General features: G+C 41.9%; 1 protein-coding gene across 9 annotated transcripts in view; it reads right to left on the bottom strand.

Moving 5' to 3' along the window:
• Positions 1 to 19,244, bottom strand: part of ralgapa2 (Ral GTPase activating protein catalytic subunit alpha 2) — a 114,098-nt gene that overhangs the window by 44,668 nt on the left and 50,186 nt on the right. For 8 of the 9 annotated variants that reach the window (XM_035994939.1, XM_035994937.1, XM_031288614.2 and 5 more), the window contains 16 exons: positions 18,301 to 18,386; positions 18,109 to 18,199; positions 17,665 to 17,838; positions 16,658 to 16,837; positions 15,691 to 15,884; positions 15,047 to 15,145; positions 14,477 to 14,632; positions 10,124 to 10,252; positions 8,750 to 8,878; positions 7,968 to 8,026; positions 7,630 to 7,738; positions 6,085 to 6,195; positions 5,696 to 5,764; positions 5,303 to 5,440; positions 2,861 to 3,038; positions 590 to 1,427 (listed from right to left, as the gene is read on the bottom strand). In XM_035994939.1, coding sequence (XP_035850832.1) covers positions 590 to 1,427; positions 2,861 to 3,038; positions 5,303 to 5,440; positions 5,696 to 5,764; positions 6,085 to 6,195; positions 7,630 to 7,738; positions 7,968 to 8,026; positions 8,750 to 8,878; positions 10,124 to 10,252; positions 14,477 to 14,632; positions 15,047 to 15,145; positions 15,691 to 15,884; positions 16,658 to 16,837; positions 17,665 to 17,838; positions 18,109 to 18,199; positions 18,301 to 18,386 — 2,740 coding nt within the window. The remainder of the gene's footprint in view (positions 1 to 589; positions 1,428 to 2,860; positions 3,039 to 5,302; positions 5,441 to 5,695; positions 5,765 to 6,084; positions 6,196 to 7,629; positions 7,739 to 7,967; positions 8,027 to 8,749; positions 8,879 to 10,123; positions 10,253 to 14,476; positions 14,633 to 15,046; positions 15,146 to 15,690; positions 15,885 to 16,657; positions 16,838 to 17,664; positions 17,839 to 18,108; positions 18,200 to 18,300; positions 18,387 to 19,244) is intronic. The other variant, XM_035994938.1, reaches the window with a different exon arrangement.

Below are 19,244 nucleotides of genomic sequence, written 5' to 3'. Positions count from 1 at the left end.
CCATGCTTTTGAAAAAGTGGTATAATCTACTAGCCAATTTTCAAAGAAAAACCTGTTTTTAACCAAAGTTTTGTTTTGCAGACAAGATTAACAACAACAAAAAGGCACAGGTGCAAACAGCAATCTCCTAGCTGTGTGCACGTTGTACCATCACCATTAAGAGGTGTAAGCTTTTAATTTACGGGGTAGCACTGCAAAGATATAGCTCTGCAAGGTAGACCTTAGTGAAAACAGCTGGGCACTCTTATCCTGTGGAGAGGAGATTAAGACACTCTAGACTCCACAGTGCTTTTAACTTTGCTCTTTCTCTCTTTGAGTAACGAGCCAACATCAGTTACTTTGAGGATGAAGGAAGTAACTTGGGTTCAAAAATGGTATTAGACTGAAGAGGTTATTTTGTCTATCATACTGGTTACATGTAAGATGTAGCTGTGCAGACTAAATGATAAAGAAATACATTGAGAGACAAATAAGCAACAGATCCCTGTATGACTTCTTACAACCCACTTTCCTCTGTTTTTTCTCTTTCGTCTTCTAGAACAGTGCAAACCAGACCAGTGATAGTATCCAATTTCAGTTGGTAGAGTACCTGCGGTCCCAAGAGTTCATGCCAAGGTCATTAAGCAGCAGCCGGCAGAAGTAGAAAGGAGCTTTTGGTTCCTGGTGGGAAGGTTCCCTCTGGCAGGCTGCCCGAAAGCTTACATCAGCATCCCACCTCCTTACTTGCTCTTCCTCCTGCTGAGTCTGACGCAGAATGGCCTCCAGGATGGCGCTCTCTTGCTCTAGGTCCATGCCATGGGGTGAGGGGGCTGGCTGGTTGAGCCTGAGTTGTGGCTGGGGCAGGCATTCTGGGCTGCTTTGGCCTAAGTCCTCCAAAAGTGTATTCAGAATATCTATCTCTTCCTCTTCACAGCAGTCAGAGAGGGAGTCCAAGACGGAGCAGTGCTTTTTGTACGCTCCCTTTGTTGGAGAGTTGGGCTGGTTTCTGCTGTGAGCAACAGTAGTAGAAGTAGTAGAAAGAGGGCGATCAACTGCATTAAAAACTCCTGCATCAAGAGAGTCTTCCTGGGTTGTGCAATAGAGGATTGCGCCATCCCACGAGTATTTGCCCGAGATGTCCCGGACAATTACACGCACTTGGGAGGAAGGTTTGGGGGGCTGTCCGACAGTGGGGGTCTCTGATGGGATCTGCAGGTAGGACACTAGCGTGCTGTCATTGAAGACAAACAGCTGCAGGTTGGGGCTTTTGAAGACCTCGGAGGACAGCTCGGATGACTCCACATACGGGTTGTCGTGGTTCTCGCTCACAAGGCTATGGAGAAGGGCTGGGCCACCGCTCAGCGGATGATGGCCCAGATGGTTCACCAGGTGTGTCATGATCATACGTGCTGTCAGGGGAATCAGCTCCATGTTCCGGCGTCGCTTTTCTGGTGGAAGCAAGAGGGCAGAGAGATAAAAATACTGAGACATCTCTGATGGAAAACACGTTAGAAAAGTGTAAAACGTGCTCAATGGTTAAAGTTACTGATGGGTTTAGAATAAGGCTGCACATGGGTCTATCTTTTATAATACATTCAATGCACACTTTGCTAACCATATTTCAAACCCCCCACATTTGTGTTAGCTCTTTTTTATACAAAGCTAAATCTCATTTATGATTAATAATAGGGGTACTTTATTCATTTCTCACAATAGCTTGGCCAGCACACCTAAGTAGGTAGCATCTAATCATGAGAGAACTTTGAAAAGCCCATTGAGTCTTCTTACAATGGACATGTGTTGAGACTGGCTGAGTGCTAATGAGAACCACCATCTTTACAGGCTGCTTAATAGGACTCTACTTAGTGAATTGCATTTATGTAAATGCACAGGTTTGTACTCCCAAGTGAAAGGCATGTGATGTAGGAAAAACAAGAAGATGCACTCTTGCATTGTGACAGTGCTATCAATACCATCATCCCCCATCAAAGTGGAGAAAGCTCTTTAGAAAGCAGGCCAAGCTGCATTAGAGATGCACTAGCCCTTTGATGTGACTTGATCAATATGAGGTGGGGACATGAATATAACTAGGTCGGCGCTCTTTGGTTTGCCCTTTTGATAGTGTTTTGTTATTTCTAGTAAGAATCTGTGCAGCTGTGCCCCAGAAAGAAGAGGTGTGGTGAAATGTTTCCAGGCAAAAGCTACTGTTCAAATTTCTTACATTGTTTCAGTAGACTGCCCTTTGTATTTAGGCTCTAAGGACTTTTCAGAAGTTGAGGACATGAGGGAGGGAGAGAGAGAGAGAGAGAGAGAGAGAGAGAGAGAGAGAGAGAGAGAGAGAGAGAGAGAGAAATACATTGCCTAATGGAATCACAAGGTCACAAAAAAGAAGAAAAAAAAAAATCACATTTTTATTCGAACCCCATAATGGGTCTTCTCTCTAGGGCTAAGTACTAATGCGAACATTGCATTCCCTGTGATGGTTGATTTCCTTTTCATACTTTTAATAAGACATTGACATTTAATGGAGAGGCTCCAAATGGATAGGCTACTCAGAGTTTGCTTTTCCCTGTAATCCTTTTTTGGATTATTATTTATTTTTTTTTTTTGGGGGGGGGGGGGGGGGAATATGTGTCCCTGTGGTGTGTCAGAAGCACAGTAGGAGCTGAAATGAAGTAGTGTGTGAAAAAGTGATCAGAGATAGTCATCTAGTGATAAGATATGATGTGACAGCTGACAGCCAACTGAGTTTTTACTCTCCCACATATAATTAGATGCACATACTATGCATCCCATCATCGTCATTTTATCTGTCAGGCCAGTGCAATCTTTCACACGATGGATAGTAAAAAGGGGCATCAGGAAGGCTCAATGTCCTTACCCTCAGCTACAGTGAGCAGGTTGCCGAAGTCGGTGGTGGTTGTCTGGGAGTGTAGTGGCTCGAAGCTCTTAACCTGACCCAACATGAGGTCATAGTCAGTGGACAAGTCTGACAGGCTGAGGAGGTAGTGGCTCTGTTGGGTGTGCAGGTTGGAGCCGGACACACAGCAGTGCAGCACCTGAGGCACAGTAGAAAAAGGGTAGTACTTGGTGATTCAGATTTAGTGTGCCTAGGTAGTTTTTCTACAGAATAGCAGTTATAGGCAGCTTTGGTGTGTAAAGACATCCTGTTAGATATGGTGGTGTCTGGTGAGACAATGCACAGTGACACTCCTGCAGGCCTGCTCTAGGTTTACATTATCCAGAAGCATATGAAAAGAGGAATATATGGTCCATTTACATCATAAGGCCATGGAAGAATAGAGGGAGAGGAGTGAAAAGAGGGTCTTTATTGCCACTAATCCATTTCTCCTGTGATGTGTGAGTGTATCGATCTACATAACAGATGGCAGAGCCTCCGTTGGCAGGACTAGATAAGGCGCGCTGAGGGCAGTTGATCACAACCATGGACAGGTTTACACTGTTTGATTTAATTAAGACTTTATCCTTGTGCTCAGCTCCTACCACAAACATGCACACACAGCCACACACACAAACACACCTGTATACTGTATAATCTGAGTGGATGTAAGGTGCTGCATGTGAGCGGGCAAAATATATGCCTAATGTATGTGTATGAGGGGGCCTCTCATTCAGAGTAGAGCAACTTCGGTAAAGCCATGCAAAGGCTAATCCCATTCAGTGCACACATACGCTTAAACTTGGCTGAGAGATGCTCTGAGAGGCAGGCTGGCCCTGCCATCTGAAACAGTATTGTGTGTGCAATGTAGACAGTATGTGGATGATTCTACCAGGCAGACCTCTGGGTGCATGGGGGAGGGACTGGAGGCTTGAAGCTGAAAAGACCTGAACCAAACAGCTGTTACACCAAAGCCCCAAAGAGCTTCCTCTGTGGAGAGGTGGAGAGACCGAAAGGGAGGGGGAAACCCGCAGCTGTGCTTGACAACTAAGTGACTGCACTTTGCATAGCAACAGTTCCTGGAAGGTAACATACAGTCCAGTGCATACTGTAGTTAGGGCACATATTGTGCACCTATGTTTAGACATAAATCAAATAATTAAAACGCAAACAGAGACATTAAGACACACACACACACACACACACGATGCAGCTGGTTACCGAGGCAGGCTGAGGGAGCAGATGGAGAAGCTTGAGCCGGACTCCAGTGAACCAATGACGTCTGATGCAATGTTGCTTCACATCGATCTGCATGCTGTTAGTCACCAATAACAACTTACCTCACTTTTCTTTTTACCTCAGGATGAATAGCATGACAACCTTTTCATTAGCTGTATTGTGCTAGTGTTTGATGGCTTGATATTTAATAAGCCTTTTTAAATATAAAAACTAATTAAAGGAAGGTGAAGCATGAAAAATAAACGGACACTCCCTGCTACCTTGTCAGTGACACAATGCCAGTGATGGAATAAAAGGGAGACGTTTCCTATTAGGGAAGCTATTCTCTGTTTGCTATAGAGATTAAATAGCAGCCAAGGTATCTGTTGAAATGTATAGATTTCACTCTTGATATTGCATTAATATTGTCACACCTTGTGATGCCTTGCTTAATATATTATTTCCAATTAAACCCAGAGGGGCCATGCCTTTGTGTGGTGATAGACAACCAATCATGCCAAATTGTCTTTGCTTTCATAGCAGCTGCAGTCGCTCTCATATTAAGACATATTCCATTCAAATCTCCAGGACAAGCGTTTATAGCCTGAGCTTATCAAGTGGACAAAGGGTCCTGTTTGAATAATTGGACCATTTCTTATCAGGGGTGACATCCTTACAAAGATGTGCCGTTGACCGCATCTGCTCAGACAGGAGGGAATGAATAATACCACATTCATTTGTGCCTGAAGCTTGGCCCTCATCCTCAGGGTCAGACCATAAAATAAAGGGTTAGAGGGACAAATTCAGAGGACTACATTGAATACTGCATATTTTGCCTGTTTTAAACAAATGCAGTATATGCTACTACAAAGCAAGTCGTAAGGGTTTCCTGCATATGATTAATGCCAACCGCATGTGTCAGCTATGGCGTGTGCCTCTATGCTGTTGTGCCACTATAATGTTAAATGAGGCATAGTCATGAGGTCACGGTGTAGGTGAGTCTAATTAAAGTGGCAATCCCATATGGGGGGATGGGGGTTGAGGAGTCAAAGCTGAAATTGTTGTGTCTGCGGGCAAACACTATGTATGTTTCAGAAGATATTAGAAAGCAATCAGTAGTAAAAGAGTGGCCATTCTTCAGGTTTGTTTGTTGTAACTGAAATTTTCGGCTTTTCCCAACTCCCAGCTGCCAGTGAGGCTACACACCCTGTATATATAGTCCAGCAGCGGGGCCTTGTGGGATGTGCGGTCCTCCAGCGAAGGCATGGTGATGGGCTCCAGCAGCAGACTCAGGGGAACGGCCATGCACCAGTCCAACAGGCAGAGCAGCAGTGACACCATCAACTGAGGAAATAAGAAATATATTTGGTCAACAAACTACAAAGCAAACTTATATTAATACAGCAAAGCAGAGTTAGGCAGTTCCTGAGAAACAACAGGTAATAGAGGAGAACTGCAAAGACAGAAAATACAGAGGTAGAGAGAGGAAAAGAAAACAAATCACTTCAGCAGAAACATTCCTCTGCAAATGCACCATTCCAACATGATAGATCAAGGGCCTTTAGATCTCAGCCTTGTCTCCCCCTTTCCAACATGTACCTTTTTGTCTGCTTCCACTGTTGAGTGCTCTGCGCTAGGCAACAAAAAGGCTATTGTAGCCACAAAGATCTGTGTTGGGACAAAACAAGGAAAAAGATAAATGGATGGCACACTCCTTTTCATCAGCTGAGTCAGGGCTGTGTGCTAAAATGGATGTGATGCCATGGAATGTAGAGTATGCATATGCATGAGTAATGACTAATGTAAGACTTGCATTTAAAAGCTTAAGTGACTTGATAGGAATCTTTCACTCAATTTCTTACTGCTACTGGCAATTGAACTGTGTGTGTGTGTGTGTGTGTGTGTGTGTGTGTGTGTGTGTGTGTGTGTGTGTGTGTGTGCGTGCGCATGTGTGTGCGTGTGTGCATGTGTATGTAAGTGTGTGTTACCTCAATTATTTTCTTAGGCAGAGTGGGCTCCAACCTCTGGAGATGTTCCCAGTGAGAGATGAGCAGCTGAAACACGTCACAGGCCACTTGAGCCACTGCTTTGTTTCCAAACTGGACAAACAAACAAATAAGGGCAAGAACTAGTCAACAATGCAAAGAATTTGGCTCCTTTTATATTAAGAAAGCATTCACATAGGGAACATTTTTGATGATTAACCAGTATTGTCCTGTTATACATGTAAATTCTTGGAGCAGACTTTTATTTCAACTGCCTGGACATTGTTGCTGTGACACAATGCACATTCACTCTGCGAGCAAAACACCTCACTGAAAATCCAGACATGCTAGCAGGCTGAGTGAAGATATCCTTGGCTCAATGTTTTGCAGTCACTGGCCATCATCAGATTTTTTGCTAGCTTGTTTAAGTAATAATGTGATTGCTATTGAGAGCAGTTCTTCCTTTTTGGACCAAAATACCAAAACTCCAAAAAAAAGCAGAGGGACATTGCTGGTTGAAGAAGTTTAGGGACACACTGACTGTAACAAAATTCCCTTAAATTTAGCTTTTCACTTACTGTGCATGTAATCAGCGTAATTTAATTTCCACTTCAAACTATGGCTCATTTTCTCCAGACTCATTGCAGGAAAAAATTGAGCTGTTGACAATTTTCTTTCAAATGTGGATTTCTTTAGTGATTTGAAATTCTTTGTGGAGAAATAGAATTTCTCATTTCTTCTAGCTGAATGGCTCTCAACATGTAACAAGGGCAGACAATGTGGGGAGTGCAGAAATGGCCAAACACAAAAAGGGGCCCTGAGAGTTCAGCACCTGCTTTTAGAAAAGAGACTCTCAGTGCCACTCTTCCCCCTAGATCCCCCACCCAGCCTGTACACTCTATTTTGGGGCTGGCTGCGTCTGTGTGTCAAGTTGTACAGGGGAGTGATTACTGCTCCATTAGAGAAGGTGGGGAGAGGGGGGCGGGGGGGGTTGCACGAGCAGGAAGCTGGGAGATGTAGCTGCTTAAATTGGTCCACATCTACTGAGAGCGAGCATCCTGGAAATTACACCACCGCCCCAAACCCTTTTCCATGAACCCTACACACACACACACACACACACACACACACACACACCACTGGTTCTCTGCATCTCTTCACTCAGGGAGAAAAGAGGGCTCTTCCAAAATATGCCCATGAGTCACATCACTGCACGTTTTATTCTCACACTTTCTGTCCACTCACTATGTTGAAATTGTCCTGAAGTCCATTTATGTAATCAACTATGATTTCTGTTCGAGCTAAACACTATAGGGCTTGTGTGGTACAACAAAAAAAGACTGATGAAATTCAGGCTTCCTGCATACATTTGTTTAAAAACACTGGATAACAGTTATGTATTCTATTCAGAATGTTTGCCACAGTTACCACTGTCAACACCGCCCATGATACAATTGTTTTCTATAAATCATATTGTACGCATAATTTAGCAGATATCAAAGTGCAAATGCATTGATGATGCGATGAAGCTTCCAGAGGGTCACTGACCTTCAGTGTTACTCCCAGAATATTGATGGCATCTTTCACTCGGTGGTGGATGTTCTTCTGCATGAGCTCCTCACACACCCACAGACCAAGACTGCACACAGCAATGCATCTAAATGACAGTATATATATTATTATATATAATATTTTTTTGGTAAATGGGCTTTAATAGCATTGCACAGAATTTCTTCTATTTATAAACGCTCTGTATCAATTAGCTTTTTAATTGTAATTATGCATACACACATGTATGTAAAAACACATTCACATCAAACTAATAAAATAAATAGACAATGTAACCTAAGAAAAAAAATAAGCATCACTAATATTGGCGATCATACCTGGCCCCTTCACAGTGTTCCTTTGTTGCCGTCTCTAGCAGGATGTTAACCAGATAATCCTGAAAAGCAAAGATAACATGCTAAATTTACTACATGTTCTCAAATGATAATCTAGGACATTCCCATCATTTTATATTTGTAAAGATACGATACCATTAATTGTAACATAAGACATCATACTTAAGGCCAATTTATACTTCTGCGGTAAATCGAAGCCGTGGGTACGTATGTAGGAAACCTTCGTGCGGGCCTGACGTGCACCTTTCAAAAAATGTAATTACAAGTTGCGCCAATGCACGTCGCTTGGCCATGGCTTGGTAGCGTTGCATTTCCCCCTACTCATTTTCGGGTTCTTGTTCTCCGTAAACAACATGAAATCAAGGAGAGGGTTAACTTTTTCTGCTACAGATTTCCGACCGTGGTTAGAAAGCACTATGCCTCTAGAGTCGATACTCGCTCTGAAGCTAATCCCCGTCACTCTCTTACTCGCTCTACCCTACACTCCCCACGCACACACACGCCGGGCCCTGCTATTCTCTTAAAGAGATCGATGCACACACAAACGCACAAGTATAAACCTCAGGCCACTTATGTAGGCTAGGGCGAAAGCTCTGCGTGGAGCCTCCGCAGAAGCATACATCCTGCTTTAAGATCCTATAATGTTTACATTTTCTGAGAAATGTGTAAAACTCTTTCTTGACTGCAGGTGACTAATCCACTTACAATATACATTTAAATGTTATTACAGGATATATCCAATATGGCACATGTTGGCCATTTACCTTGATATCCTCATTGCCTAAAATGATGTCATCAGAGCCAGGCACATGCTGCAGTATAGGAATCTGGAGGTAAAGGTTGGGGAAACACACGAGGGAGCCCAGTATTGTCTGAGCCTCCATCCTTGGAGCCTGGAAGAGATGAGAAAATACATGCTATCATTCATTCCCTGAAGCTACATGAAAACAACCCACTTCCAGGAAGAGGGAAGGTCGCTATCCGGGGAAAAAGGATTGGAGGGATCCAGCAGAGTTAATTGCGTCTTTATTCATGATTCTGCTGATGCTCAACAGAATCTCTTGACACATGGTAGGCGTTGGGCAACAAAATGACTGATAAAACGTGCGATGGATACAGCTCTAAAGCAGATTGTACATCTTGTTGAAATTACAGTATCTGTAAAATACAGTAAGAAACAACACATAAAAAGGTCCTTGTAAACTGTTCTGGACATATAACAGTTTAGAGAAGTAAGAGACAGTCAACACTAACTTGCCCATATTTAAATCTGTGCACTCTGGCAACCCGTTATCTTACTTGTCTGTCAACATAGTCTCTAGTGCCACAGTCGTGCAAAAGGTTTGCATCATAAGCCTGTGTTCATGTGAATGTAGCATAATTCCATAAGACTGTATTGAACTTGCGACAATCATCTGTTTGCATTTGTTTCATGGCAGAGGCGACAATGCCTACTGTTTTTCAAAAGGCCACAATTACTGAGAACACATGTTGGTTTCCACAGTGAATCAAACGTGACAGAGTTATATTCACACTTTGAATGTGATGCCCTTATGCATTAACTGAAACAGACATTTGTTTTAGGTATAGTTGATTGCTCTTTGCTTCTCAAAAAACAGCAGCTGTAGGCCTTTGAGTTAAAGATGTGTACATTTAAATCAAGTTTTATTTATAGGCAATAGGTATAGCCAGTAGGCAATTTGTCAATTTCTAAGATGTAGGACAGACTTGGTTTGTTTCATGCACCTGCGACTAGGGAACCGCCCCAACATAACTCTGTAATATTTGTGTTATTTTGTCCCTCAGACTCTCTTTTATAACTACTAATAACTATTGACAAAACAATTTGAACTTTTCAATGTCAAAAAGCTGCAAAATTTAAGAAAACTATTACAGGGGCATATGTTTTTCATGGAACTATCAGTTATGAGTGAGTGAGGGAGTGAGTGAATGAATGAGACCGTTACTGAAGATCAACCGGTATGAGAAATTCTGTTTTTGCATTTTGTTGCATCTTTAAAAACGAGTTCTAAAACATTTTCAGTGACATTCCTGAAAACTTTTAAATATGTGTGATATTTAACAACTTTTTCTAGTTGAAACATATATAGATTGATATGATAAAAGTGTGTGCGTACCTCTGAGGAGTCAGAGCTGAGAACGCGGGCCGCAGCAGTGATGAAATCTCCAACAAGCATGGTGAAGCCCGGCAGACCGAGGAAGAAGAAACGAGGAGAGCAGGAACGAATGATGGTGTTCAAAACATCCTGATGATAAGCATGCACATACACAAATGTTAATATTTAGTACACAAACCATAATTTTCATATTGATATTTATGTTATTAGCCATCAACTTGAATACCGGAACAAACCACTATCATCCATCAGAACTAAAACTGAGTATCTTAGCACTTCTTCACAGTTAGATGGAATTTTTGCATTTGGTATGAGCACACGGTCTTGTTAGTGTGGGTGCAGAGAAGCAGAAATATTTGGTAAATGGGCCACCATGTGAGACATATGGCAGTGAGAAAGCTTTTTCCTAAGCATTTTAAGTGGATTGAGAAAAGTAAGGCACTCTACAGTACATGTCACTAAAAGACAGAAAAAAGGAGAGAGAGAGAGGGAGAGAGAGAGAGAGAGAGAGAGAGAGAGAGAGAGAGAGAGAGAAAAAGAGAGAGAGAGAGAGAGAGAGAGAGAGAGAGAGAGAGAGAGAAAAAGAGAGAGAGAGAGAGAGAGAGAGAGAGAGAGAGAAAAAGAGAGGGACAGCAGATGGATTGTTCACAGAGGATAAGAGAAAGAACTAAAGATCTCAACTTTCGTGAGTCCCATGTATATACACATAAGCAAACCTGTAATTAAAGCAAGAGACAAGGTATTGTTTTGCAGAAGTTCAGGCGGCTCAGTGGCAGATGGGTGCTCTTTCAACATTGACATATGCTGTACTGCAGAGGGCTCTGCACAAAGTGCTCAAGTATGTACAGTATAATACCATGTGAGAAAAAAAAGCATAGAGAGCTCTTAACATGCTATATTTAGAAGGTAAATGGTTTTATTTACTGTTCATTGACAGAAGAAATAAAACAACCCAAAACATATTGGTATGAGAATGCATTACCTCAGCAAGGCAGAAAGATTGATTATCTCTTATCTGAGACATGCACGTGCATATTTGTGTACAAAGGCAAGGTCCAGGCTAGAAACACCTGCCGGCTTGGCCATAAACTTGTGTAAATCGGACAGTTCAAACATCAGGGCACCTTAGCAAACATGCAAGCACACAATTTCTCTCGCTCTGTCTCTCTCAGTCTCTATCTCTCACACACACACACACACACACATACACACACACACACACACAAAACCACCTATCTATCTAGGACATTAATCACCTGAAGCTTTGGTAAACAGGGAATGCAGGTGGACAAAAGAGGAATAGAATAAACATTCAGAGGCAATCCAACATGATGCACTGCATGTGGAAAATTGGTGGAAAGAGCTTTAGGATTGAGGGCCCATTTTACCCTCATTTTGTTGGTAATTGACCTCTGAAGCATAATGTGCAGTGCAGAAAGAGGTAATTAGCATGCAACAAACTGTTGCTTGATTGCCTGAAATGAGCATTTTAGAGGAAGCCACAAATGTAGAATGCAAAGTGTTTTCTATTGTATGTAGAGGAAACCTGATTTGAGGTGTGTATAGAAATGGGAATTGAGCCCCACATGTGGCTCTGTGTTGGCAGTAGGAATGGCCCCCGCATCAACAAAAGGTGCATTAATGTAACTCTGAATAGAGCCACCTCAGGCCTTTTCATTTGGCCTCATCTCGAGGAAATCACGCTCTGTCCACCTGCTGGCACCTGGGGTGACAGGATTCAGTCCAGTATTACTCATCGGAAAGTTTTTGTCTCATTTACTAAACATGGACATTTCCAGTTTAGTATGGGCCAGATTTCCTGTTGCAATTCAACACCACTATCATCACTATGCATATCTGGGGTTTTCCCTTCACAGCTGTTAAGAACAGATATAACCCACCTGCATAACTACGAGGTGAGAGGTTTAATCAACAGCCACGTTTGTGGTTTAGGGGTCAACTGTCACATTTTAATCTGGCAATATATAAATTATACAAGACCTCTTTTTTTGCAGTGAGAAGATGAATTTAAGGAGGAGATAGTTTTGGTCTGAAAGCACAGGTGTGGAAAACTGCCTGTCCCCTTATACTTAGCATGTTATAATGAAGATTAACTGGTGTTTTAAGAGTATATGCATGGCTGATATGTCTTTTTTTAACCTATGCTAAATGAATTGGTACACAAAAAGCTTTATTTGTGTGCACCACTATACTTTACAAAATATGCTGTTGACTATTGCAGTCCAGACAGTAGACCTAATGGATAGATTTCTGCTAGTGTGCTATGGTCATGCCTTTGTGAGACCAGTGACCAGAGGATGACAACCAGGACAATAGCCCTGATCCTGGCACTCTGTCAGATGGAAGGAGAATCCCTCAAAGGGAACTGTCATTTTTCTCTAAGCTGAGTTGAATTTACTGTTGATGATTTAAACTGGGGTCCCTCTGTTGTCTATGATGTTGGGTTTGCACCAGCTGCGTAAATTCGCTTTGCGTTACATTGCTCACGCATGTTTGATAGCTCGAGTTGAAATATTTAAAATCACACAGATATGAAATGACATGAATTTCACGGTGCGAAATTTGCACCATTTGCTTAGTCTGCCGCGAGTTGTAGTCTTTGCATTGACTTTGTATATAATCGCGCTGCGCAATTTGGCCGAAACGCAGAAAACAGTATAAGGCTCCATTTACACCAAATCAGATGTTGCGGCGAAAACAGCAGTAATGCATTTAGGCTGCGTTGGTGGGGACCGCAGGAGATGCCGAAAAAAACTTTTGGCAAAAACCCTTTGCCAAAAGTTTAAACAGAACCAACTTTTTGAGAACCGCAACCCTACATCACGCTGCGGTGGCCAATAACGTAACCTACCAGCAATCACAAAAAAACTAAACGGAGACACAAATGGGCCATTTAAGCCTGCACTAATCGCTGCAACGCCTGATTTGAATGCAGCCTCAAATACGGCCATTTAAGACACATTTCATGACTTGAAAAACAGGTAGTTAAAAGAAAATGCTCAACCTGCAAGCTAGAGTATTTTAAGATACAAATGTACACTACATACCGTTTGTAAAAACCAAAACTAAACACAAACCATTTGTTCAACTAACTAATTGCGCAAGCACAATTATATTAGATGATTTGCAGACCAGCCTGTACTGATGGCTACTTTAATCATGTAAGCTAATGGGAAAAAGAGTGCATGAAAAACAGATATTGTAGAAGTATATATGATGGATTTGAAAAAGTGTATGTTTTTTTTCCTTTTTTTGGATGGGGTGGGGGTTGCGGGTGAAGGCAGAGAGGAAGAAGGAGGGGTAGAGTAAAAGCCACTTTCTTATGTTAAGCAGGCGTGCGGCTGTCCTCTATTGTGTGGCGTGAGGACTCTTTTCTCCGGCCAATTTGAGCATGCTTCAGTGGCCAGCCTGGCTCTGGCCCCCCCGATGCATTATACAGAGCCACAACAAAAGCTAGAGAATGTTGCCTCGTCCCTCAATGTGCCCCCCTCATTGCTCTACTCTACACTACGTTCCCCAGGCTCCCCTCCCGCTCCTTCACATACTTGCATTCACACAGACAGGCAGGCAGGCCAGCCTACTCTGGGCCCCTCGCCGACGTGTCAGTCTAACGGAGCGCGACAGACGTCAATCCTTAATTAATCACGTATACGCGGCAGGGGCTCAAAACATTATTTAACGACATGGAAAACATTCTAATAAGCTTGTCGCACTGCCAAGGCGCAATAGAAACCAAGCCAGGAGGGCATATATACACACACACACACTTGCATCCAAAACAAACCTCACCCACACACACTTTTATCCCCGTCCTTTGTTTTGGGGGGGACTCCATTCATCTCCACTCAGCTTCGTCTGGAAGGAATGGAGCTAGGCCAGATTTAACTACAAGGAAGGGTGTGGCTAAAAGAGGTGGAAGATGCCAAAACACAGAGGCATTCTTCATCACCACTAGTTGGCACACTGTGTTCAAAATCACAAGCTCAAAAGAAGCCTCAACAATCTTAAACTGCAGTGCACCTACATAACCCCTGTCCTAAATCCTGTCAGTTACAGTCCTCATGTTGAGGCTCAAATGGCACTGGACACATATTAGATGATAAGCAAAGGGCTACCTGATTTAGATCAAGAACTAACAGGTGAATAGGAATCACTGAGTCAGATCACACAGGAAAATGGAGATGGCAAACTGGGAACTACAAACCATAGTTTTCCAGTTTTTTTTAACAGGGCCAATGCATGTACATCACATGAGTTTGACTGATGCACCATCTAGTGGTGAATAAAAGCACAACTTGTAGCCATACTGCAGGTGCCACCTGCTAGCTGTACCTGGTCTTCGCTGGTGATGCCCTTGTGCATGATGTGGTAGAGGTGCACCAAGAAATCACTGTTGGGGAACACATCCTGGTGCCTGGTCATCATCTCACAGATCAGCTTGTAGGCCTGCAGCTTGCCAGCTTTGTACTCAGCTGGAAGCATGGTGGCCTGTAAAAGGGGAATATACTGAGGTCAGTATCATTATGAGGAGCATCTATTATGCTGCAGGGGTGGTAGGAGAGGTTAGTCAGTTTTATCCAATTTTTTTTCTGTGGTGCAAACCTGTCACCATGGGAATCAGTGACCACAGTCGCCGTTTTCCATCGAGGCAAACTATACATTTGGATCTTGACTTTAACATGCAACATTCTTGTTTTTATGTTTTTGCTAAAACAGTATGATTATATACTGCTAATTTAATTTGTGTGTTTAGCTGCATACCTACTAAACTATAACACTTTCAATCTAACCCTTAGTTCCTTGGTTGTTTTTTTGCACATTTTGTTTTATGACTCAAAGTATTTCATTATTGTGACTGCTGTTTTGTGGATGTTGTCTGCTGTGCCTATGTGTTGTTGGTACCCTAAAGAGCCAGGAGGCCAGCATTCGAAGAGGAGGGATGAAGGTGGGCTGGGGAGGAGAAGACTGGTTGTCCACACTGATCCCGAGATTGTCCCGGATCTGTAAGCACATGTTCACTTTCGGTAAACAAACGTAACCACCATGCATTATCTTTGAGTGAAAAAGTACAGGATAAAGTTTATCTGAAGGCCTCTGTTTAAAATGCTATATACATTTACATTGATACTTAATGATACTATGTTACTTGTTGATTAAATTAAAATAATAGTTTATACTTTATTAATCCCACAAGGGAAATTACAATGTTTTCACTCTGTTGTTAGAACACACATTACACACAGGCCTGAAATACACACAACACTTAAATCAATCACTCGTCTTTTTATAGTAAGTCATTGTGTTACTTACATTTCATGCCAACTATACAGGATAAAGTAGAGTACAGGATACAATTTATATGAAGGCCTCTGTTTAAAATGCTACATCCATTAACAAAGATAGTTGATTCAAATAAAATACAAGTACTATAGTAAGCCATTGCGTACATTTCATGCCAACTATCTTTTTGTAAGAGTGGGTTTATCTTTTTTCTCTTTTGGGATAAAATGCTTCGTATTTAGGTGGTTTTTGCCTCTCCACCTTACCTTGGCCAGCTTGTGCCAGAGCTCGTAAAGACAGAAGAAGACCTTGGCATGGATTTTTGGGCAGCGGATGCTGTTGACATCTCCCAGGATACCCAAAATTCTCCTCCACAGGACGAAGGCCGAATCAGCATGCCAGCCAGTCAGGGTCCCACCCGCAATTATGCTGACATCATCAGCCAGACACTCACTACTGTCTGCATGGTCAGAGAGAGAGTTTGGGGTGGTTTGGGTTAGAGAATAAATTATTTGGTAACACCTATATTTGTAGCTGCCGGTACCTAATACAAAGTAAATGAAATTACATTTTAAAGAGGGTTTTAGATTCAGTCAACAAACACCTTTTATAAAAGCATTTTAAATTTAGAGACTTGTCTCCAAATACATAAAAGATAAATAAACCAGTTAAAGCCATCCTGTTATTATTTAAGCAGTTGTTGACCAAATCCATAGTTTCTCCGTGCATTTTCCCAAATGCATCCAAACACTCAGTTCTTTGCCCACTGAAACTAATCAAAGCACTGAAATACTTTTGGGAAACAGACAGAAGTCACATGCATCATCCAAATGAACTCAGGATGGCTTGTGGAAGGACAGTGCCATCTAGTGGGCAGCAGAAGAACGATGGCGAGTGAAGGGGAGCAAAGGCCAGGAAAAGACACAAAAATGGAAAGTGTGTATAGAAGATCTGAGGTGATTACTAAATTAATGATTTTTCAGCTCTTTCAAGAAAATGTTGTTCACAATTAAAATTAGATATACAAGAATGAATGTTTGGTTTCGAGGATAACAAAAAAAGAAAGAAATGTAATTATTTTATCGAGTAATTGAACGGGAACAAAACAAACATGTATAAGTGTAACGTAGGCAAAGGAAGTCAGGGAAGGCTGAAAAATATAGAGCATGGAGAGTCGGTGGTAAATGAGGGCTTAATGGTCTACATGATGAGTAGCAGCTAGGGGAGCAGTACCCAAGTGGTGTGGCATGTGTAAGACAGACTGATGCATGGTGTCATCCAGGGGGCAGTCCCGTGGGCACTCTGTGTGCACCAGCAGGGCTGGTGAGGCGGGCGGGTTCTGGGGGTAGTGGTAGTGGTTGTGGTGGTGGTAAGACGGGGGTGCAGAGTGGGGAGGGAGGGCACACTCAGGACCTAAAAACGACAAGGGGAAGGGGTAAAATTGGGTTTGAGGAAGGGAGCACAGGGACAAAGGAAAAGTAACAACTACATGATGATCACAATGTAGGACAACACAGACAGAAGTTCACGTGCAAGGGTGGGAGGGGCAGATGGGCCACTACATTCTCTCCATCAATAATGATAGGGAGAGGGGGGTAAACTCAAAGCTGAAGCGTTTAAAGCACAGAGAAATCTTGATATTATTTTCCTATGAAAATAAAAAATACAATTCTGTTTAAATCACTGTAGACCACAGGTCACTTTCCAGTCACAGAAGTTCACAATGCACAAGCACAAATACTGTCAGCACTTTTAAAAGATTAAATGGCTTAGCCAGAGAGGTACTGCAGCAGATAATGACAAGCTGATCAAGTTTCCTTACCGGGTCACTCTACCTGGCTATGCCTAATCCATCTGGAGTGAGGTAATTGGAGGCACCACAACCCAAGCTAGATGGGACGCTCCTCAAATAAACCCGCAGAAATGCTGAACTTTTTCAACTCATTTTTGCTTATCAACCATGCAATAGCTTATCTAGGGTTATTTTCTTTTAATTCACAGCAGTGCTAAAGTATACAGGTCTATGGCTTACCCTGTATTTAACCTGCTCCTGAGCACAACACAATGGTCCTATTTTAAACTTAGTGTCGGCCTATGTGTACCCTGAAGGGTGCCTGTATATATATATTTTTTTTTTTTCAAAAAGATTGCAGTTGATTGTAAAATACATTAACATCTGGAATAAACAGAGGGTCAAAATCTTTTAAGTACTCAGGGTGAGTTCTTATCAGTTCCAATACCTGCTAAAGCCTCATTATGGCTGAGCAGCAGACTCCCCTGGCTCTGGGGGTCGGTAGTCACGTCCATGTGGGCTGACTGTGTGGACTGAGTGTCAGCTTCCTCATCAAAGGCCTGCCAGGTAACCTCAGCTTCATTGAGGTAGCCGTTGGACGTCTCACTACTTATGCTCTCACCTAGGTAGGGTGTACGAATGAGATGGATAAAGGACATTGAAAGTGTAAGAAATGAAATACAGAATGATGGAACGTACTGGCTGTGTAAGGAAAACAATGAATCCATGCAAAGAGTGGGCTTTGTTTGATACTCCGATGTTTGATTAAACTGATGCATTTTGAATTCAAAAACTGTAATTCTTTATGTGGAAAATAGAAATTAAAACACAGCTACACATAAATGACAGTGATTATCACTTCAAAGAAGTAATTAGTGATGTAATCTCTAACTTTTCTCTCTGAGCTTGGGTCTTGTGTAGTTTGTGTGTCCCTCAGCATTGCACTCCGTCTCCACTGGACTGCTGCTCCGCCGGATGAGGATCTAGGAATACAGAAACAAACAATGAAGAAGAGACACTTGTATGGTCAAATCTTATTTCATTACTTTGACATAATACTATAGTACAAGATGATTCTTCTCACCACTGGTGGCTCGTTGCTCTCTCTCCTTCCCTCAGACATCCTGCTATCAGAGCCACAGGAAGTAGGGGAGTACTCTCTCTTCTGGGCTGAAGTGCAAATGGGGATATTATAAATCGGCAGAGAAACCAAAATTAACTTATCTTAACAGGTTTTATTGCTTTACTACTATCTTCATGTCTTTGAGTTTAATTGGTCAAAAAGTAGTTTCTTTTTAACATCCGGCCAAGGATAATAGATGAAAATCTATTCTAATCTATTCTTCAAGGCTAACGCTGGCTCATTTACTTTTTTTAAAATATGTTCATTAATGAGCGCAGTCCCTGTCAAATTAACTAGATCCATAAAATAAAAATGCATCAAAATCTATATCCGAATACACTCTAAATGTCTGATTTTCCCAATGCCCTCTCCATAGATGGTGCAAATGAATGAAAACTGTCTCCAGTCACCCTAATAAAAAGATGCAGACATGCATATTAAATGTGCATGGTATTACAATACTACACCACCACTAACTATAGCCTACACTTCTGATACCTGACTAAATGTCAACAAAACACTGAACTGAACATAAAAGGCTTAACAAATATTGATTTAGGTTATTGTATTGGACTGCATTAAATTGTAAAGGGTGTAATTAACAAAATGGCAACTCAACTGACTTTTTCCCTTTTCAGTTAACCAATGGTTTGCATGTAGCTTAGCTAAATCTTTTCTTAATAAATTACGAATGTGAGGGTGTAATTTGTGTGTGTATATATATATATACAGTGAGGAAAATAAGTATTTGAACACCCTGCTATTTTGCAAGTTCTCCCACTTAGAAATCATGGAGGGGTCTGAAATTGTCATCGTAGGTACATGTCCACTGTGAGAGACATAATCTAAAAAAAGAAATCCAGAAATCACAATGTATGATTTTTTACCTATTTATTTGTATGATA

This window comes from Sander lucioperca, chromosome 18 (assembly GCF_008315115.2).
Source record: "Sander lucioperca isolate FBNREF2018 chromosome 18, SLUC_FBN_1.2, whole genome shotgun sequence".
Taxonomy (NCBI): domain Eukaryota; kingdom Metazoa; phylum Chordata; class Actinopteri; order Perciformes; family Percidae; genus Sander; species Sander lucioperca.
The sequence above is the reverse complement of the archived record's forward strand: the minus strand, read 5'-3'. Positions and strand labels throughout refer to the sequence as shown.